Genomic DNA, 22,647 nt, shown 5'->3' with positions numbered 1-22,647 from the left:
AGACAAATGATGTGATTCAAGAAAGTGGTCATGTCAACTTCATCAAGAGAGGCACAACAAGTGATGAGGGTGTTAAGATTGTTGCATCCTCATTCAAAGAAGATAAGTTCAAGGCCTCTAACCCAACTAAGATCAAGGCACAAGAATCATCTCATGTATCCTTTTATGCCGATTATGTATTGACAAGGAACCACCGTGGTAAAGTGGTTGCCAAGTTTGTAGGACACCGTACATGGAACACAAAAGTGAAAAACCATGTATGGGTGCCCAAAGTTCTTGTGACTAACATTAAAGGACCCAAGTATTGTTGAGTACCTAAAAGAAAAGAGTAACTTTGTTTTGTAGGGATACTCCTCCGGTGGATCAACTTGGGTGATTGATAGTGGATGCACAAATCATATGACCGGAGAAAGGAGTATGTTTGAAACAATAACCGCATCAAGTGGAGATCATTTCATTACTTTTGCGAGAAATCAAAAGGGAAGGGTGCTTGGTACCGGTAACATTAACCTAAACTCAAAGTTCACTCTCTCAAAAGTTCTTTTAGTTGAGTCACTTGGTTACAATTTGTTGTCCATCTCACAACTTTGTGATTCGGGCTTCAATTGTTTGTTCACTAACGAGGGTGTAACCGTCATTAGAAGAAGCGATGACTCCGTTGCTTTCAAGGGGGTGCTCAAGGGAAAGCTCTATCTTGTGGATTTTTCTCAAGAGAGGACTCAACTTGATGCTTGCTTGATAGCAAAGTCTAGCTTGGATTGGTTATGGCATCGCCGACTAGCTCACGTAGGGATGAGAAATTTCAACAAGCTTCTAAAGGGGGATCACATCCTAGGACTAACAAATGTTTCTTTTGAAAAAGATCGTGTTTGTAGTGCATGCCAAGCCGGGAAGCAAGTTGGTGTTCCACATCCATCAAAGAGCATCGTCACCACCGTCAAGCCATTTGAACTTCTACGTATGGATCTCTTTGGCCCGGTGGCGTACATTAGCATTGGTGGTAACAAATATGGTCTTGTCATTGTTGATGATTATTCTCGTTTCACTTGGGTGTTCTTTTTGCAAGACAAAAGTGAAGTGCAAGAGACTTTCAAGAAATTCGCAAAAAGAGCTCAAAATGAATTTGAGACTAAGATCAAGAAAGTGAGAAGTGACAACGGCACCGAATTCAAGAACACTAATGTAGAAGAGTTTCTAAATGAAGAGGGCATTGGTCATGAGTTCTCGGTTCCATACACTCCTCAACAAAATGGAATTGTTGAGAGGAAAAATAGAACTCTCATCCAGGCCGCAAGAACAATGCTTGATGAGTACAAGATCTCGGATCAATTTTGGGCGGAAGCAATCAACACGGCATGTCATGCTATCAACCGCCTGTATCTTCACAAGATCTTGAACAAGACGGCATACGAGCTTCTACTTGGTAAAAAGCCTAATGTGTCTTACTTTAGAGTTTTTGGAAGTAAGTGCTTCATTCTTAACAAGAAGCCCAAGAACTCTAAGTTTGCACCTAAAGTTGATGAAGGTTTTCTTCTTGGTTATGCCTCAAATGCTCATGGCTATCGTGTTTTCAACAAAACCTCCGGTTGTGTTGAAATAGCGTGTGACGTGACATTTGATGAATCTAATGGCCCTCAAGGAGAGCAAGTTGATAATGTTGTAGGAATGGAAGAATCATCAAGTCAAGCTATCAAGGAGTTGGCGATTGGTGAAATAAAGCCTCAAGAACAAGTGGACAATGATAATGATGATGAGTTGATGTTTCAAGGGCCATCTACCTCTACATCCGCTGCAAAACCCGGAAACTCCGGATACGAAGCCGGAGACTCCGGACATCTTGACCGGAGTATCCGGACTCCATACCGGAGTATCCGGGCTACTCAAGCCGAGGCATCAACTCAACATCAAGATCAGTCTCAAGATGATAGAGAAGCTGAACCAATCCAACATCAATCCTCCATTCCACATCCAAGAGTTTATCACATAATTCAAAAGGATCATCCCGTGGATAATATCCTTGGAAGTATAAGTAAAGGGGTAACCACTCGATCTCGTTTGGCTACTTTTTGTGAACATTACTCGTTTGTTTCTTCCTTGGAACCTCTTAAGGTGGAAGAAGCATTGGATGATCCGGATTGGGTGATGGCTATGCAAGAGGAATTGAACAACTTCACTCGGAATGAAGTCTGGTCCTTAGTAGAAAGACCCAAGCAAAATATCATTGGAACCAAATGGGTCTTTCGAAACAAACAAGATGAACATGGCGTGGTAACAAGAAACAAAGCAAGGTTGGTTGCTCAAGGCTACACACAAATTGAAGGTTTGGATTTTGGTGAGACTTATGTTCCCGTAGCTAGGCTTGAGTCAATTCGTATCTTGCTTGCCTTTGCTACTCACCATGACTTCAAGCTATATCAAATGGACGTGAAGAGTGCTTTCCTTAATGGATCAATCTCCGAATTGGTTTATGTTGAGCAACCACCGGGTTTTGAAGATCCAAAATTCCCAAACCACGTCTACTTGCTCCATAAGGCGCTCTATGGGCTCAAGCAAGCCCCTAGAGCATGGTATGAATGCCTTAAGGACTTTCTCTTAAGGAAAGGCTTTGAAATAGGCAAAGCCGATCCTACTCTTTTCACTCGCAAAGTTGATAAAGATATCTTTGTGTGCCAAATATATGTCGATGACATTATATTTGGCTCTACTAACAAAACTTGGTGCGATGATTTTAGTAGGATTATGACAAAGAGATTTGAGATGTCTATGATGGGTGAGTTGACCTTCTTCCTCGGATTTCAAATCAAGCAACTCAAGGATGGCACTTTCATTAGTCAAACCAAGTACTTAAAGGATATGCTCAAGAAGTTTGACATGGAAAATGCCAAGCCCATCAAAACTCCCATGCCAACCAATGGGCATCTCGATCTCAATGAAGATGGAAAGGCCGTGGATTAAAAGGTATATCGCTCCATGATTGGATCCCTTCTTTACCTTTGTGCATCTAGGCCCGATATTATGCTTAGTGTGTGCATGTGTGCAAGATTTCAAGCTAATCCGAAAGAATATCATTTGATGACGGTTAAGAGAATCCTAAGATATTTGGTCTTCACTCCTAACCTTGGTTTATGGTATCCCAAGGGCTCATCTTTCGACTTACTTGGCTATTCCGATTCGGATTATGCCAGTTGCAAAATGGATCGAAAGAGCACTACGGGGATTTGTCAATTTCTTGGCCGGTCTTTAGTAGCTTGGAGCTCTAAGAAGCAAAATTCGGTTGCTTTGTCCACGGCGGAGGCCGAGTATGTCGCCGCCGGTGCGTGTTGTGCACAACTCTTGTGGATGAAACAAACGTTGAGTGACTTTGGTTGTCATTTTGATGCAATTCCTCTATTTTGTGACAATGAGAGTGCAATCAAGTTAGCAAACAACCCGGTACAACACTCCCGAACAAAGCACATAGATATTCGTCATCACTTCTTAAGGGATCATGAGGCTAAGGGAGATATTGCTTTACAACATGTAAGCACCGACGGGCAACTTGCCGATATCTTTACTAAGCCTCTAGATGAGTCAAGGTTTTGTGCTTTGAGAAGTGAACTAAACATCTTGGATTCTCATAACCTAGCTTGAATTACTGCATGCACTTGAGTGATCCTAGATTAAGTGGTTCTCCAAAATGAAAAGATCTTGAAAACTTTCAAAAATGGGTGACTTTTGTTCTATAAAAAGGCTTGGTTCTTCACTTTACTCACTTGAGATCATTGTTCTCCTTGATTGATTGTTGGCTGATCTCGAGTTGAGTAATTTCTCTCACACCATTAGATCTTCAAAATCTATCTCTACCAAATCTATCTAGATCAAGTTCTTTTGAACTTTTTTTGCTCAGTCTCAGGGGGAGCCGGAGTCTCCGGCCCAGGGCCCGGATACTCCGGAACGTCCGGATACTCTGGCCCTGCGGCCGGATACTCCGGGTAATTAAGTTTTACTATATATACCGCGGGGGGTTGGGGTCAAATGGTTTCAAGTCATTTTTCACTGCCGACGCCGCCCTCACCCTTCTCCTCTTCCCCTCTCACGCCCTAGGGGCGATTCCACCCTTCTAACCATCAAGAACTCGTCAATCTTTGAAGGAAGACTCTCCTCCCCTCCGGAAACTCTGGGGAGGCTTTGGATTTGAAGTTCCCGCGCTCTCAATAGTCTCAAAGGTATTTTGAACTTCGGATCTCCCGATCTCCCAATGCCGTAGGTTTCTTTGAAAGATCTTTAGGGCATCTCTTTCTAGCATGTGTAGGAACCTTTGCCTCAAGTTTCATTCAAATCCCATGGTCAAATCTCTAGATTTTTGAATCTTAGGATTTTAGATGCTCGAATCCGGATACTCCGGATATACACCCGGATACTCCGGACCCTATGGGCCGGAGTCTCCGGGAATATACCCGGAGTCTCCGGACTTGATCACCACCAAAACATCTTTTTCTTCCCAATTCTATCCAGCTTGGTCTTGATCTTTCTTATCCATCCTTAGGCATGGTGAGGCCACGTGCTGGTGAATCCTTGGAGGATGCGGAACAAAGAAGGCAAAAGAGTCGTCATGATCCTCACACTCAAAGGGAAGATGCCCCTCGAAATCCTCCAAGGGAGTTGCATCCACGTCATCGTGCGGGGAAAGAACCCGCTGGGAGCAGTGCAGGAAAAGAGCCAAGGAAAGCTCCTTACATTATGCAAAGCCGACCCGCAGCTCCTCCATCCCGTCCAACTCCAACAAGCAAGGGTATTGCTCATAACATTTGTCCTAAAACCCCTCCTCGCTTGAGAGTTGAATACACATCTGAGCAACGCAACTATCCAAGCGTTCCAAGGCATCATCGTCCTGGAATTGTTCATGGCTTTGCTATTGAGATGGAAAGAAATTACTACAAGCAAGATGTGGCACTTAGGGAGGCACGCAAGGAGGAAGTCTACAAATATGACAAGAGTGAAGGTCTTGAGAGGCGCTTTTGGTGCAAGCTTCATGAAGACTTCTATTCCTCAGTGGTGATGCGTAAGTCTCGTGCTCCCATTGTTCCATGCAAGTACGTGGATTGGAAATACTATGAAAATATGAAGGATCCATTCTTTAATGAGGCTATGGAAAAGTGCAAGGAGATGGGTCTTTATGATATCATGGGTTTTCGCTATGATTGGAATGAGGAAATTCTAGCTCAATTTCACTCTTCTTTGTACTATGATGAAAGGGAGATTGCATTCTATTGGACCACCGAGGGAGCCAAGTATGGAGTGGATTACATGACATTCTCTAGGTTACTTGGACTTGGCACTGAGGATGAGAAAAGAGATCACATTCATGTTGAGGAACAACTCAAGCCATATCAAGTACCTACCTTGCTCTACAATCCTATTTGTGCTCAAGAAGGAAAGGCAAACCATCTCCTACCGGTATACTATGCAATGAATCAATTCTTTAGAGCCACTATTGATGCAAAGGATGGTGATTCCGTGGCACTTAGATACTATGCAGTGAATCTTCTAGCCCGTACTTTGCCAAGTGGAAGACATTTTTGCACCATGGACTTCATTTGGAATGAGCTAAGAAGGACTATGATTGAGGCCAAGAAGTCACTTCCTGCAGCACCATACATCATGTACATGATAGAGAGGGTGACAAAGGTCACATTTCCAAAGACAGTCAAGCATGAATCTCTTCACCTGCGTGCCCGCTCTGGTGATGCACCACCTCCTCCTCCATCTCATGCTGGTGCAACAAGAAACCCAAGACATGATCCTGCTCCATCTTCTGTGAAGAGGGCCCTCCGCAGCTTGTTTGGAATGTTCCTTTTGTGAAGAGGGCCCTCCGCAGCTTGTTTGGAATGTGCAGGAACATTGCACAAGATGTTCATGAGAACACAAGGTCGATCAATGAAATTCGGGGTCACTTGGGGCTTCCTTTGGATTCTTACCGCGAGCTCCCGGACTTTGATGATCCTTTTGCTGAGTGGGATGCCGCCGATGAGGCTGCTGTTGCTGCTGCTCATGCTCCACTTCCTCGTGCTCGACGCCAAGCCCACTCTCCTCGTCGCCCCGCTTCTTCTTCCTCACGCCGGGCTCCTCCGAGTGGCCAAGAGATCTTTGATGAGGAAGAGGAGACCAAAGAAGATGAGCCCATAGGCTACCGTGAGCACCCCGACTCCGTTGAAGATGAGGATACCTCCGAGGATGCCGCCCAAGATGAAGATGATGAGTAGATGGACTTCTTGCTTCTTTTCATTCCCTTTTTGGCACTTGATGACAAAGGGGGAGTGAAAATGCCATTTATGTACTCATTTGGGCATGTTTCGCCTTTGTATCGAACTTATGTCGTTTGTAAGGACTATGTGGTGTGAGAACCTTTGTAATGTGTGCTACTCTGTGCTTAGCTGTCGAACTTGAGTTTATTCTAAGGAATTTCTGCTAGTATGCGACATATTTGAGCTGTGAACTATCTATTTTCTATTTTTCTGTGTTCTGGTTCAGAAGGGCCGGATACTCCGGGCTACCGGCCGGATTCTCCGGAGATCCTGACCGGAGTCTCCGGACTTACACCCGGAATCTCCGGGTTCTGCTGTCGAACACCTCTTTTCTTGAGTGAATAATATGTCATATGCATCACACATTTTCTTTGCACTCACCTGTTCACCCCACTGTAAAACATATAAGAGCTTTTGTGGCTCTCTTGATATATATGCCAATTGTTGACATATCAAGTCAAAATTGAAATTCAAAGTTCGTGGCATACATTTAGGGGGAGCTCTTATATGCTAGATGTTTATCACTTTATGATTATCAAATGAGTTACATGTGGGTTGTCATCAATCACCAAAAAGGGGAAGATTGAAAGTGATCTAGGCCCCTAAGTGGGTTTTGGTGGTTAATGACAAAACACATGTGCATTTAATCGTGTAATTGAGCATGTGTGCAGGTGGTGAATTTGTATAAATGGATCAAGTGACGATATACGACCCTCAAAAAGGAAATGAAAAAGCGGAGTTCAAGTTTACTTAAGAAATTAGATTTTAAATTTGAAATTTGAGTATAGGAACGCCGTACTATCAAGAGGGACTTGGTTCAAGGGTTTCGATTTAAATCTTGTGCTCAAGAGAACCTATACAAACACTTGTGAGCCACAAAACAACTCAAAAGAACAAAAACCGAAATTTTTCCCTGCCTTACCCGGATACTCCGGGTATAGGGCCGGATACTCCGGACCCCATTGCCCGGAGTGTCCGGGTGCTGTTTTCGGGCTGAAAAACCTGTGTTGCCCGGAGTCTCCGGGCATATACCCGGAGTCTCCGGGTACCCTTTCGCCCAACGGCTATTTTTGAGCTGAAGACTATAAATACCCCCTCCATACCCCTTCAGCCCTCCCTCTTGCCACTTTGACGAGCTAAACTCAAACCTAAGCCAAGAAAGAGCTCTCTCACTCCCCTTTCTCCTTTCTTGAGTGATTCCTTGAGGGATTTGAGTGAGAAGCAAGCAAGGGCAAGGATTAGTGCTAGTGAGCCTCATTTCCATCTCTTGAGCACTTGGTTTTGGTCAAGCCCGTGGATTCAAGTTTGTTACTCTTGGAGCCTTGTGCTCCTAGACGGCTAGGCGTGCTTGTGATTGCTCAATCAAGATTGTGAGCTGCACAAGAAGTTTGTAAGCTCCATTCCTCGCCGACGAATCCATAGTAAGTAACCTTGGGCTTGAGAGGTGATCTCACCCTTGGAAGAGGAGCATAGGGGTTCTTGAGCACCGTCTCTCGAATCCTTCCTCAATGGAGACGTAGCACCTTCGGGTGTGAACTTTGGGAAACAAATCTTTGTCTCCTTCGTGTTAGTTTACTTGATTTCATTGCTATTTGCTTGTGAGACTTCATTTCTAGGGTTTGAGCTCGATCTACTCACTCACGAGTTTCTAGTGAATTATTTCTGTTGGATATCAACCTTAAGGAACCCCTGGTACTCTTACTTTAGCTCGATCTACTTTTCATACTCAGATTTCTACAGTTTCCTTTTAGGTTGTTCATACCCGGAGACTCCGGATATAACTACGGATACTCTGGACCACCAAACCCGGAGTATCCGGGCGTATACCCGGAGTATCCGGGTTGGTCTGTGTCTGACCTTTTGTTAAGTGTTTTAAATTGCAGATTGCCTATTCACCCCCCTCTAGGCATCTAAAGATCCTTTCAGATGGACACATACTCTAACACATTTTTACGGTTTCAGTTAAGGATGGACCCCTTCGGTGATGAGCAGGCCACCGGACAATACATGTTGGACACAATAAACGAATCTACGAGGGCCAACACCACCCTGCCAATCGCTGAAGAAGATGCTCGGACAGCTGATTCGTTCCTGAATATGTCTGGAGGTGCCGATGAAGAAGATAATGACTTTGCGCCGCCGCCCAATCAACAGCAGCATGTTCCAGTACGAATCTTAAAACTATATGCATTGTGACTTCGATAGATTAGTTTTGGGATTAACATATCTTTTCTGTAATTTAGTCGACCTCCGCATCGACTTCGTTGAGCCAGTCAAAAGGGAGACGTCGGTCAACCAAGAAAATGGAGGGAAGACAGGTCGTCACAGAAGTGGACGCAGAGGGCTGTCCAAGTGCTCCAGAGGATGCTAGCACAAAATTTGTCAACCAATGTGGGGTTATTGTTCGGGCAAGAATTCCGATCACCACAAGACTATGGAAAACGACCAAACCCGAAGAACAGCAACACGCCGTGCCTGCACATCAGAAGGAAATGCTATGGGCAGAACTCAAGGATATGTTCACTCTTTCTGAAGGAGTTGACCAAGAACTTGTGAAGAAATGTGCCTTGAGAAAGATGGCCCTTGCCTTTGCAACTTTCAAGAAGAAGTTGTACACCAATTACATCAAGAAGGATAAGGAGCCGAACTGGGACGATCTTCCTCAGGTTAAACCATACTGGGAGGAGTTCAAACAATACAAACTATCAGAGAAAGCCCAAAAAAATCCGAACAAGCCAAGGTGAATGCAGCAAATAAGAAGTACAGCCACCACCTTGGGGCTGCCGGGTACAAGAAGTCAGTTAAAAAATGGCAGAAGATGGAGCAGGACCTTATGGATAGAGGCATCAGGCCGACAACTTGGGATTGGCCAGATAGATCCAAGTGGTGGTTATTTGCTAATGGCGTGACACAAAACCAGTTGGATGGAAGTTTGGTTGTGCCCGAGCATATGCAAGAAGTGTCTCGCGATCTAGTCGCTGCAATAGATGAGACTCAACAAGGAACATTCCATCCTCAAAGGGAGAATGATGAGCTGACAAGGGCATTAAAGAATCCAGAACACCCTAGACGAGCCCGCGGCATCGGCGTGGTCCCATGGAAAGTTGCTTGGGCCGGAGATCCCTCTTAAAAGACTCACCGAAAGAGCAGAGCCGAACAGGAAGAGAAACTTCGTGCCATAGAAGAAAAGATGAACAAGAAGGTTGCGTCCTTGGAATCTCAGATGGACGCCAGGGTCAATGAGGCGGTGCAGCTAGCTCTGAGCAGAAGGGGCACTGCTGGGTCGCACCCGGATGTTGTGATAAGCCCGGCCTCTCAGCGACACAGCAGTTGTGCATCCACAGCGGCACCCGACGTACAAGCAGAAAAGCAACCCCAGATTGAGTCAACGGCGGTAGATGACCAGAGGTATCCAGTGGATGATGTCACCATGCCGACACCGTGCGAGCTTCATGTGCGAGCAAGAAATATATCCATTCATGTCGCATACGGGTCAGCCCTGCCCCTGAATCCTTCTACTACAATTCATGGAAGGCCGATACCCCCTGGCTACACCTCCATCACAGTCGAGCAGATAGTTGGAAACAATGAGGATCTTGAGCTCGACTTCGTTGGAGGGGATGGAGAGAAGACATTGGGAGACGCACTGCACGGGGTCATTCTATGGCGCAAGGCCGACATCAAACTTACTGCAAGCACAACGGCTCCCGTGCAAACTGATCGCCCGTCTCCGCGGCCTACCTCACCGCCATCCCCACTGCCACCTCCTTAACCACCGTCTCTGCCGGCGCAAAGGGCCACGAGTACTCCAACTCCTCCTGCACCAGAAAAGGGAAAGAAAAAGACAGCATCCCTCCCAGCGGCTGGACCCTAAAAGAAGAAGCAGAAAACAGTCGAAAGACAATTAACCTACGAGAAAACCGCTGAGGAGTTGGAAGAGGAGACTGCTCGATATATAAAAGAACAATTGAAGCCTAAAGTCCCCCCGCCGAGGGAAAAGGTACCTCTAGAACTAGGGAAAAAGGTTCTCGCAAACCTAGACAACCCACCAAAACCGAAAAGCTTACCCTCGGACTATGATCGTACTCTGACAAAGGCACACAAGGTGAGAAATCTGAAGAAAAAATGTGGCAAGACCATTCCTCAGCTTGGCACACAACAAAAAGAACGCGAGCCCCTCCGGGTGCCAGGGTTGCCACTCCTACACCCGACGGACGTACAACTCTAGGCGGACCTACAGGCCGCAATATTTCTTTCTGAAACTAGATTAATGCTAGAGGAGGCAACGGGGCATGTGGAGGCAAAAATCCCTGTCGCTCGCACTATTACTCCATTCCAGCATGGAAAACTGTTTGTCACTGAGGAAGAGGAGAAAAGTCTAGGCACGCAGATGCTCAATTTGCATAGATGGTACCTGCGAATGGCGAAAAATGAAGGGAAAATGTTTGGAGTCAAGTATCGTGACCATGATTTCTTCCGCGGGGAGGACGACTTCTGGGTGTACTTCCAAAATTTATATCACATTTACCATCGACAAGCCCTCGACGCCTCTATCATCACCATTTGGGTTTTGTAAGTATCACTTACCTATACATTAATACTTTTTGTTAACAAGAACATAATTATATGTGTGCATTATAAAATTTCTATTGCATCGTTTAGACAGGAGACCCAAAGAAGCCGAAAACATGGATGACACCATCAGATCGGCTTCATGTCTCCTTTGCTAGTCAACCAGAAATTGATCAACGAAAGTTACAAGGAAACGTGCCAAAACATGTACGATTCGTTGACTAGGCAAAGTTACAAATCCTATATATTCATACCATACAACTTTGGGTAAGACTTGATCGACTCAAACCTCTGTTATATTACTAAATAAATACTAAGTTGTCTAATACATTTATGTATATATCCTATCTATATCTGCAGTTATCATTGGATTTTACTCATACTTTCTGTAGAGACCGGCAATCTTATAGTCTTTGACTCAATGAGAAATCCAAAGTCCGCAATCCAACATATCATAGACCCCTTGAACAGGTAAGTTCAGTTTGCACAATCAAATCCTTTTTCTGTTAATAACAATTCCTGAATATCAAACTTAACTTTGAGCGCAGGGTTTGAAAAATTTTTGTGAAAAATAACAAAGGATGTGGTCAATGGAGGCCCGAACTGAACGTTAACATGGATTATCCGGTATGTTCATTCATAAAGATTTGTCTAGTTAAGTATATAATCCCAAATTGTTCTAAATTGAGTAATTTATTTGTTTCTTCTTAAGTGTGCGAGACAACAACAAGGAACTGATTGGTGCGGGTACTACGTATGCGACTACTTGCACATCATGACTCCATGCGGGAAGGCTACTGATGAAGAAACGAGAGTACGTCCAAACCGTTCACTAGTATATTTTCATAATTGTACTAACGCACATAATGTTAATGCTTTTTTCCTAAATGATAGATGTCTCAAATGGGGGATGAATGTTACTCTACTGATCGGATCAACACCGTGTGCGAGCAGCTCGCTGGATTCATTTTGAACGAGATCTTGGATCCTAGAGGCGAGTTCTACCACGACGGTCACATCTATAGAGGACTTCCATCGACATCCTGAGGGGACTAGTAGTTGGACGGCTAACATGACTTGTACATTTGTAAATATTTTTAAACATTATGCCTTGATGTTTGTAAATTTGTAAATATATTAGTTCATCTAATTAGCTTAATTATATGCTCGCATTTCACTTTTAGTTAGTTTCAAATATTCTCTGAAAACAAACACGAACAACCAATGAACGTAGAGTACTGTAGAGCTTGAGTGTGTTTAGCAATTATAAAAGAATAAACAGTAATAAATATAACAAACAAAATTGGATTTGGGAAAAAAAAGGAAAAGGTCATTGGTACCGGTTAGAAATACCAACCGGTACCAAAGGGGCTGCCACCTTACGTCAGCGTGCAGCCTCTTTGGTACCGATTGGTATTTCCAACCGGTACCAATGGAAGCCTAAGGCACCGATTGAAAAACTCGGTGTCTTAAGTCGAGGCCAATGGTCGCGGTTGCGGGGCACCGGTTGGGAAACCGGTGCCTTTGGCCTTTCTCAGCCGGTGCCCAAGGCCCATTTTCTAGTAGTGATAAGTGGACTGCAGAGATTCATTGTGCACATTCAAAGAGTCCATTACCTTGTTTTTAGCCTTCTTGCACCTTCATACGGTCAAATATTTTTATTGTAATCCTTCTAAATTTTATATAACCTCTCTGGAATTAAATTTTCGGTTATTAGCCCTTATGGTTAGACGAAACTCATGTGGCGCAACTTCCTAAATGATCGCGCCATATATTTTGACGTGACCAGCATGCCACGCTTGCACGTGCGCAGTCGCATTGTTGATCTGGACAAACTGAGTCGCGCTACATACTTAGCCGCGAATCCAGTCAAGGCATGTTGTGCGGCACAACTCAGTCATCGACAGATCCGGCAATCGGTCCTTTCTTCCCTCTGCTTTTGGCGTCGAGCTCCTCTCTGGCTAGTAGCTTTTGGCTAGTAGCTTCTGGCACATACAAAAACTCCCGCTCAGTGATCGGCGGTGTGGCAGCGGCATGTGCTCAGCTGGGCTCTGCCTTACTTTTCTCTTCTTCCTCTAAACCTTAAAGTTTGAGTTGAATTTTCTCCAAATTTCAAACACAAACTAAGCCTGAGCTCTGAATCAAAATTGTAGAGAGTATACCCAGCCATAATTCTTGGATTCAACTCATGTTCAAAAAATCAAAGGTTTTTGCTCCTTCTGAATATCGGTCCTTTTCCTACCTTAAATGAAAATTTCTGAGTTTCAGAGAGGAATTTTCATCTTTCAAACTTCTAGTTTGAATGCCTTCACACTTCTTTTCTGGACTTCAAACAGCAATATTGTGTTCCCCAAATATCTTACTTTACTCAGATGGCCATGTCATCGTTTTGGTGAGGTGTGGGAACGCAGGACCAGTGGCGTGCGGGAACCAAGTTCGTTGGCACTCCTGCGAGCAACAACCACATTGTGCCCTCCAACCCCAAGTGCGGGAACCAAGAAGGAGGTGCTGACGGGCGGGGGCCGCCTGTTAGTGACGGATAGAGGAAAGGAGAAAGGGGCGCCGGGTAGGCCGACTTGGGCCAGAAGGGGAAGGTGGTCAGGCCGATAGGAAAAAAAAAGACGGGGAAAGAGCGGGCCGATGGGTCATAAAATTCACGAGAAAAATGGAGACATCGGAGAGAAAGAAGAAAAAGAAAAACAGATGGGCCGGCGGCCTAGAAAAGGAGTAAAAGGACATAAAAGACACTATAAAAAATGATTTACCGCGACTTTTTTTAAACACATCCGAGACGGGCAGGAGCTTCGACCGCCTCGGTTAATGGTATTAGTTAACCAAGGTGATCATTTCTTATTAACTGAGGTAGTTAAAAAATCATCTCACAAAACCTATTAACCGAGGTGGTCACCACTAAATTGATCGCCTCGGTTAAAAATATTATTTTTGGAAATGGGCCACTTATAAAGGTCTGCCTCGGTTAATAAACCAAGCTCAGGCAGGCCCACATGAGTCCAATTACTGAGGAGGAGTATATAAACAAGTAAACCCTAACTCTACCTCCTCCCTCTCCCAGTCCCAGCTGCACCCCTTCTCTCTCTCTCTCCCTCTCTCTCTCCACACGTGCGCCCAATGCCCACCGCCGCCGCGCCCGATGCCGGCCCCCGGGGACGCCGGCCGCACCTCCTCCCTCCGCCAGCAGTGCCCCTTTCTCCGTCATGGCGCACGGCGCGGGCATGGCCGAGGCCAAGGCCGGGGGAGGGGGCAGATCTGCGGCGGCCGGCAGGGCAGACCCAGCAACGACGAGGACGACAGTGTCTCCATGGCAAGGGTGGCGCGGGTGAGCTCGCCAGCATGGAGGCTGGATCCAGCCTCAAGGCTCGCGGATCAGGCCTCAGGGTTGGTGCCTGGCAGATCTAGTAGCGGATCCCGATGGAGCGGAGGAGCGGCGTTGGCGGCGGCCTCCCCCTAGATGGGATCGGCGAGCCCATATATGGGCTTGGCAGGCCTATCCAGGGGCTTTCTGTTGATGCCATTTTTTTGACACGCGTCAAGATGGATGTTGGAATGGAAAAGGATGCCGATTTGGAAAGTATCAGCGGATCCGATATGAAGATCGGCCGATGATGACGTTGCCAATGAGGATTCTCTTAACCGGCGGAATAGCCAGATTTGTTCATATTCTGGTGGAGTCCTATTCTGATTTGGCTTGTTTTAATTTAGATAATATTTTTCTTTTGCATCAAGATATGTATCTTACGTAATAAGCCATGAGTCGTTTAGTTTAGGAGTATAAATAGTAGTTGTATGGGACCTAAGTGTAACGTCCCGTCTTCCTGAAGCCGAGCCCACTTACATCTGACAGCTCTCTAGGATATAGACTGCCCTCACAGACCAACAAAAGTTTTTTCTGCACACTTTGTCCTCACTCGTGCGCACCCGGGAATAACTTCCCGGTCGGTTGCTCCAGGCCAAGCACGCTTAACTTCAGAGTTCTTTGGAGACCGGCTTCCGGAAAAAAATTACAACTTGTTGGTATGAATATCCTATTAACCCTATTAAGTCCTGGGCCAGAGTGTCACATACTCACCCAATCCCAAATCAGGAACGTCCTCTCTTGGCCACGTCCCGTACGTCCAGTGCCAACGGCCCATGTGCCACGTCCGTGCATCCAGTGCCAACGGTCCCTGTGCTATGTCCGTGCGTCCAGTGCCAACGGCGCATCCCAGATGCCCGCGCACTGACCCGCAACGCGCCCGTCCACATGCCGGTGGCATCTGCGCCCCCACGCTCCCGTGCTCATGCCCGCGCACTTACGCCCGTACGTGCCCGTGAAACCGCGAGAGTCGGCTCTGATACCATTCTGTAATGTCCCGCCGCCCCGAGGCCGAGTCCGCTTACATCTGGCAGCTCTTTAGGACATAGACTGTCCTCACAGACCAACACAAGTCTTTTCTGCACACTTTGTCCTCACTCGTGCGCATCCGGGAATAACTTTCTGGTCGGTCACCCATCCCCAAATTGCTCCGGGACAAGCACGCTTAATCTCGGAGTTCTTTGGAGACCGGCTTCCGGAAAAGAAGTTGCAAATTATTGATATGAGTATTCTATTAACCTTATTAAATCCTGGGCCGGGGTGTCACACTAAGAAAGGTTGGTGCACACCAAATCAAACAAACCTTTACAATTTCTTTGCAATCTATTTTCTTATCGCTGACTTTGCTATTTTTTCTGCGAGTTCTTGCGAGTTAATCAAAGACACCTCATATTCGAGCGACTTGATTTACTAGTAAGTGTTCGTTTATCGAGTAAATCTTAGCTTTAATTTTCGAGCGTATCACTGGTGCTTTGTTTAGATTTATTCAAAGTCATGGAATTTTATCTACATCAGGCTCGAGCTGAAAAATCCTGCTCGTTGGTCAGGTCGGCGGGGCTCGGGCTGAAGGGAAAAAAAACACCAGGATCAGGTCTAATCCAAACCGAAAGGACGAAGTTCAGAAAAGCAGTTCACGCAAAGACAAGCAAATGTCAAAAAGGAAGCCACGCTGGTACATATGATGCCTAACAGCGTCCTTCTCATGCCTTCCCGTTTATCCTGGAAAATCAGCTTGGTATATATTACATTAGAAAAAAATAGCAGATTATATTCAAGCACAAATTAACTGCACATGCGCCTATTGACCTATCCAAAATAGTTTTGCTAAGATAATCCTTGAAGTAGCTTCAATAAACCGATTTGAAACTTATAGCAGCCAAAACTATAATGTTAATATATAAGCATAAAAAATAATATCCAGACCGTAAGCGCAATATTACATCACGATTACGCACACATTACAACTTTTAGTGGCAAAAATAAATTTGTTGATGCAGAGTCTCTTGTAATCTACCAAGGCGGCCCAACGGTTGATTGAGCCACAGCCAACAAACACATAGCAAAGTTGGTTATCTCAGATAGAGGAATCCACATCTGCATTGTGTCACCTAGTTTGCCATCTCCAATCTCTAGTCTCCACCTTCCAACTAACCCATATTTAAAATTGAAAGCAATGCATCATTTCATTGACTAATTGCTCTGTGCAGTTCATGCTACTTTGTTCAACAAATCCCTTCTCCTAAAGCGTTTCTTCTGAACCAAAGCATAGTTTTTTTTTCTTTTGCAAATGTTCTATCTGACTTGTTCATATTTACTATCTTTTATTCCTAAGAGGTTTTTGAGAATCAAAGTGGTAAAAAAATAATAAATCAAAAGTACACCAGGCTATGAGGCAATTTTGTGCCCCTTTTGCGGACTCACAATTTTTACAAAAAAAAAATGAAATCATTGGACCTAGCTTAGGTAGATGCACCTGAATGTCATCAAGAGGGAGGCAGATGCCCTAATCAAACCTACATATATTCTAACTTAAATCATGGTGAACCTAACCATTTCTTAAAATAGATTAAGATGCTTGACATCATTTAAAAAGAACTCACTCAAATAATTGAACAAATCCGACCATCTTTTCCATCTATATCAAAGAGTAGATGCAATGCAAACCTGCAAATCAGTTTAGTATTACATCAGTAGAAGGATCTTAGTTTAATAACATCATCACTTCAAGGCACAATCGGCATATAAATAGTCGGAAGCTACAAAACAATTTTTTAAAAAAAAATTGATGTACATACAAACCAAACTGAGTCTAACATTCTTTAAAGAAAAACTGAAATTCAATGATGTTGTACTCCTTGCTGCATTGTAAATAAAACATCTAAAAAGTTTGTCCTTGGGAAGAAAATAACAGGGAGTAGGAGACTTTCACGAAAAGAAAATTAAACTACTAACCTTACCAACAACTAAAGTAATATTAAAATATTTGCCATGCTTTCCCATACAGCTCAATTGATATCACAAACATACTAGCATTATTTCCTATAAGATCAGAACCACATAATGCTTTTAATATGAATGAATAGATACACTGAACCGGAAAATCCAGGTCACTGTATGAGTCAGCCCTGTCCCCCGTGACCAGGACCAAACAGAAGCCAAGACACGAGGCGGCCATACCGAGCCACCGCCCCCCAGTTGTTTTATCCTGACAAGAACGAAGACCCATCAGTGGCCAGGTCACACTCATCTGGAGCACATTAAACATCGCCCTTGCAGAGATCGACGCATCATGCTAAACCACCTCGGAAAGATTAAAATCACAGCACCCATCAAATCCCATGCCGACCTGAGATTAGCACTCGGCATTAGCATTGACCCAGCAAACATCCACAAAATGTCAAACACGCACAGTACAGCAGCACTAGACATTGCTGCAGCTGCAACAGAAAACAGTTGCTGTCCGCACCAATCAGGCAAAACTATCACAGCAGCAAATGGGCACAATCCATGAAACGTATGTAAGGCCACCCGCAACGTGCTGGCCATTTGGGCAGGAGAGAGACGGACGGCAGACGCTCGGGCAGAGTGCGCGTGAGAGCGCTCTCTCTCGGCGAGCGTGCGAGTGCTGCAACTGTTTACCGATTAGAAAAATCAAAACGTCGCCAAATCGCCAACCGTTAGGAACGCCCTAAGAGCAAGGACAATGGAGTCGTTGGCCTGGCGAGCGACTCGCGTTCCAGCTCACCACAGCTACCGAGATGTGTAGTGGCGGGCCCTAACATCTGAAATGTTTTTTGTGTTGCAGGCAGCGTGAACCAGTAAGATTCGTGGGAGAGCGCATACGCCTGCTTGCGCCGGCGACTCATTTTTTTTAATGGGCCGTCTTATTTTTTTGTTTTTCTTTTTTGTTTTAATTTTAAATGTCCGAAAAGTATGTTAAACGAACGAATTTTTAAAAAAATTTGACAACATTAGATCCGTCGCACCTTGAAGTATTTTTAGGATTTTTTTGAAAATTTTTCATTTTATTGAATTCAAATTTGAATTCAAAAATTTGGGCCGGTTTGGTACCGGCCCAAACCGGAATCGGACGGGACCGGTAACCGGTCAAACCGGACCGGTTCCCACCGGCAAGGGGAACCTGCTCACAAGTCGCTCACCTCCTTCTGTCATCTCTTCTCTCTCCACCAGCTGTAATTTTTTTCTAACGTGTAATCTGAGTCGCCCGCTTACTCAGCATCACTATACTTTGTCATGGGCAGCCAGCAGGCTGCCACCGAGATGGCAGGCAGAGCCAGCCCAAGGGCCACGCGGAACAGTACCGCGTGAACAGTACCCGCCAAATTAGATTAGATGGATTTGGTTTGTTAGGAAAGGAATAAGATAGATTGATTAGGTTAGGATATTACTTAGGGGTTAAGTAAGCCTTGCTTACAGGTCAAGTAACCCTCTCTATATAATGAGAGGAGATGTATCAATCTAATAAAACAATGAACAATGAAGAAACAATTCTAGTCCCTCTCAATCTCTCAAGCTCTTGGCAAAGCATAAGGCCTAGATACCAGATGTAAGGGCGATGGATATTTTGGGGTAACTAGGCCTTATGCTTTGCCAAGAGCTTGAGAGATTGAGAGGGACTAGAATTGTTTCTTCATTGTTCATTGCTTTATTAGATTGATACATCTCCTCTCATTATATAGAGAGGGTTACTTGACCTGTAAGCAAGGCTTACTTAACCCCTAAGTAATATCCTAACCTAATCAATCTATCTTATTCCTTTCCTAACAAACCAAATCCATCTAATCTAATTTGGCGGGTACTGTTCACGCGGTACTGTTCCGCGTGGCCCTTGGGCTGGCTCTGCCTGCCATCTCGGTGGCAGCCTGCTGGCTGCCCATGACACATTATATAGAGAGGGTTACTTGACCAGTAAGCAAGGCTTACTTAACCCCTAAGTAATATTCTAACCTAATCAATCTATCTTATTCCTTTCCTAACAAACCAAATCCATCTAATCTAATTTGGCGGGTACTGTTCACACGGTACTGTTCCGCGTGGCCCTTGGGCTGGCTCTGCCTGCCATCTCGGTGGCAGCCTGCTGGCTGCCCATGACATACTTGGGCCGTGTTTAGTTCCCAAATTCAAAATTCCAAATTTTTTCCCGACACCTGCATGGAGACTTAAATCTAGACGAAATAAAAAAACGTATTGCACAATTTACCTGTAAATCACGAGACGAATCTAATGAATCTAATTAGACTGTAATTAGACGCTAAATTGCTACATTAATGCTACAGTAAACAATCTCTAATGACGGATTAATTAGATTCATTAGATTCGTCTCGCAATTTACAGACGAGTTTTGTAATCAATTTTGTAATTAATCTATGTTTAGTATTTCAAATGTAGAAAGATGCCTTTTCAAAAACTTTACGGAAGACAACTAAACACGAACTTGCTGTAAAAGGTGATAATTGATAGCATGTAATGAATGAGGTCTGAAGTGAAGTGATGTTGCATTGCTTAATCTTGTGGCACAACAACAATGAAAGCATTTCACACAAGCATTGCTCCCGAGTACAACTGTACAATACTGTAGGGCATTTTACAACAGTCATGGATTCTTAATAGTACAACATCAGTAGGGTGTTTTACACCAATCATGAGCCCTCACAGGCCTTACAGGCATTGATGCAACCATGGTCCTCTCCCCTCGTACTCCTTCACAAGAATCAAAGGATTGGAGCTAGTAGATGCTAGCTGTACCCTACATAATAATTCACAATCCTGAAAGAGAATAAGTAACCCTTGGAATGATCAGCAAAAGAGGGATGGAAGGAAGGTACAAGGAGAGACCAGGAAGAAATACAAGGAGATAAATTTTGCCTAGACAAGCCAGCAATTCGATACAAATTGACTAGGCTCCAATTCCTCAATTTCTTTCACTTGTGCAGAAGAATACTAAATGTTGGTGGAAATCTCAACACCTACACTAACCAGCTAACCAGCTCCAAAAGAATGTATCACCAGCAATCACTAGCAAGGTATGAGGCTAGTTGATTTCAGTAAGTAGCAGCAACTGGTGAATCACAGCAAAAAATATGGCACCTTTCATGTTTGATCTGTATGTGTTTGTTCTAGACTACCATCTCATCCAGCTGAAGCTGCTCAAGCCAGCCGCCGATGACCCCAGCTGTGTTGTCCTCGTCAGTCGTCACCTCCGATGATACCCTCATGACTTGTTGCCTGACTCAAAGTGCCTATGGATTCTATTGCGGTTGTCCCATTGATGGATGGCTTCTCCGGTGTTGGTTCCTTCACCAAGGTATTGACCCATGAGAGGTCTGGTTCATCGCCGTTGGCTCCGCTTCTGAGCTCAAACGATGAGGAGCGCTTGAGGCGGCCAAGCTCCTCGTCATCGGCGCCCCAATTAGGGGTGCCGGAGGGAATTCCCCACTTGGACCAGCTCGAGGTAACCGGTGAGCCAACGAGCACGGAGGCGTCCGAACCAAGGTCCCTTGAGCTCATGCTTCTCAGGGTCTGCTGCTGCATCTTCTCCCGCTGCGCAAGGGCAGCAAGAAGCCGAGGGCTCATCGGAGACACTGGCTCTGGTACAATCGTAGCCGCCGTGGCCCGGGGAGACAGCAAGCTCTGCTGCTGCTGGAACTGGTTCAGCATGGCGGCCTTGCGCGTCGGCGAGAAAGCAGCACCGCCCTGGTCGGCATACCGTGGGGAGGGAGACGCTGCGTCGCCCGCCATCTCCGAAGAGAACAGATCATCAAGATTTGAAGGCACGAGCGTCTTTCCCCTCGCCGAGCGCACTGAGGCAGGTGACCCGACGAGGCCGTCGTAGTCCGCCGAGGCGAGCAGCTCGTCCACCGCCATGCTGCGTGCGCTCAGCGATGTGCGCAGCCGGCTCAGGTGAAGGTTCCCCGCGCTCCCGGGCAGGCACAGCGCGGGCACGTTTGGCTGCGGCCACGCGCCCGCCACGCCGGTGCCACCACCGGACGGCGACAGCGGTGGCGTGAATGACGCCCCGGGCGACGGCAGCCCCATCCCCATCGCCGCCGCCATCTCCATCGCGCTGCGCGACCCCGCCGACGACACGTACAGCGGCCGGAGCTCCTCCGGCGTGTGCGCGAAGAAGCAGACACGGCGCGCACAGCCGACACCGTCCTTGCACAGCCGCGTCCGGTATTGCGCCGGGTGGAGCCAGCTCTCGAACACCCCGTGCGCGTACTCGCACATGTCTCCTCTCCGGCAGCCGGCGCCCTTCTTGAACTCCGGGCAGGGCACGCAGCTGTAGTGGTACTTGCGCGGATCCCGCCGCCGCGCGTTCTCGCCGGGATGGACGAAGGGGCACTCCGTCCAGTCGTGGGAGTAGGCGCGCGAGCACGCGCGCACCTTGAAGGAGTACATGCGGAAGTCGTCGGAGGCGTAGGCGCCGTTCTTGATGTCGGGGAGGGAGGGGTCCGGCGGCCACTCCTTGCGGGCGCCGAGGAGGGAGAGGAGGTGGTTCTTGAGCGGGAGCGAGTTGGGTGGGAGGGCGACGAGGTCGGATGGCCGCCGTTGGAGGTGGTCGAGGAGGGTGGGGTCCGCGCCGGCGGCGAGGAGGCGGGAGACAGCGGCGGGCGCGGAGGAGGACCCGCCGGCGGCGGCGAGGTGGAGAGCGGTGGAGAGGGACGCCGGGGAGGCGCGGTTGGGGTCGACGAGGTGGGGCGGCGAGAGGAGGACCTCGAGGCAGGACACGGACCCGTACGCCGCGGCGACCATGAGCGGGGTCATGGGCTCCGCCCCGCGCGCCGGCGAGTACCACGGCGCGGGCTCGTCGGCGAGGGACGGGTGCGCGGCGAGGAGGTCCCCGAGCGCCGCCGCATCGTCTTCGGCCGCGAGCTCCAGGAGCCGCGCTGAAACGGCGGCCGCCGCCTCGGAGGCGTCCGCCATGGCCGGCGGCGCGCGATCGGAGAAGGTGTTCGACAAAATGGCGGAGAGCGAAGCGGAGGGAGGGGAAAGGGAGTCTGTGCTTTTGGGTTTTTGACAAAACTAGGTTTGTGCTGGGGTTTGGATTTTGGCCTATTGGTCTAAGGGCAAAATTGGGTTTTCACCTCTTTGCTCCTTGGTCCATGGTAAATTTTGCTTGTGGACCTCAGAGAATGTGTGGTTTTTTACCTGTAGGCGGGGAGAAGGCCAAAACATCTTTTTGGATAGGTGATTAAGAAAAATGAGGTAGAGAAAAAAAATTTAATCCCAGTTGGTGGAATAAAAGTGTAACCAAAGAATAAGTAACCTAAAAATCAAAAGATTCTCTTGTTTTCTTCTCTTGCCTTCCTCACATGTGAGTTGAAATCTTTTTCATGCAAAGCTTTTAGGTGTTCACTTTTAATTTTGCTTTGAATGAAGGTCATGAATAGCATTTTA

General features: G+C 46.3%; 1 protein-coding gene across 1 annotated transcript; it reads right to left on the bottom strand.

Moving 5' to 3' along the window:
- Positions 1–19,728: 19,728 nt before the first annotated feature.
- On the bottom strand, positions 19,729–22,273 carry LOC120699626 (zinc finger CCCH domain-containing protein 67-like). Its single transcript, XM_039983636.1, has one exon. The coding sequence runs from the start codon at positions 22,171–22,173 to the stop codon at positions 20,437–20,439; it is 1,737 nt and encodes a 578-aa protein (XP_039839570.1). The 5' UTR covers positions 22,174–22,273; the 3' UTR covers positions 19,729–20,436.
- Positions 22,274–22,647: the final 374 nt, after the last annotated feature.

The sequence above is a fragment of the Panicum virgatum genome, chromosome 3K (assembly GCF_016808335.1).
Source record: "Panicum virgatum strain AP13 chromosome 3K, P.virgatum_v5, whole genome shotgun sequence".
Classification (NCBI taxonomy): Eukaryota; Viridiplantae; Streptophyta; class Magnoliopsida; order Poales; family Poaceae; genus Panicum; species Panicum virgatum.
Note: the sequence above shows the minus strand (reverse complement) of the source record. Positions and strands in the feature narration are given on the sequence as shown.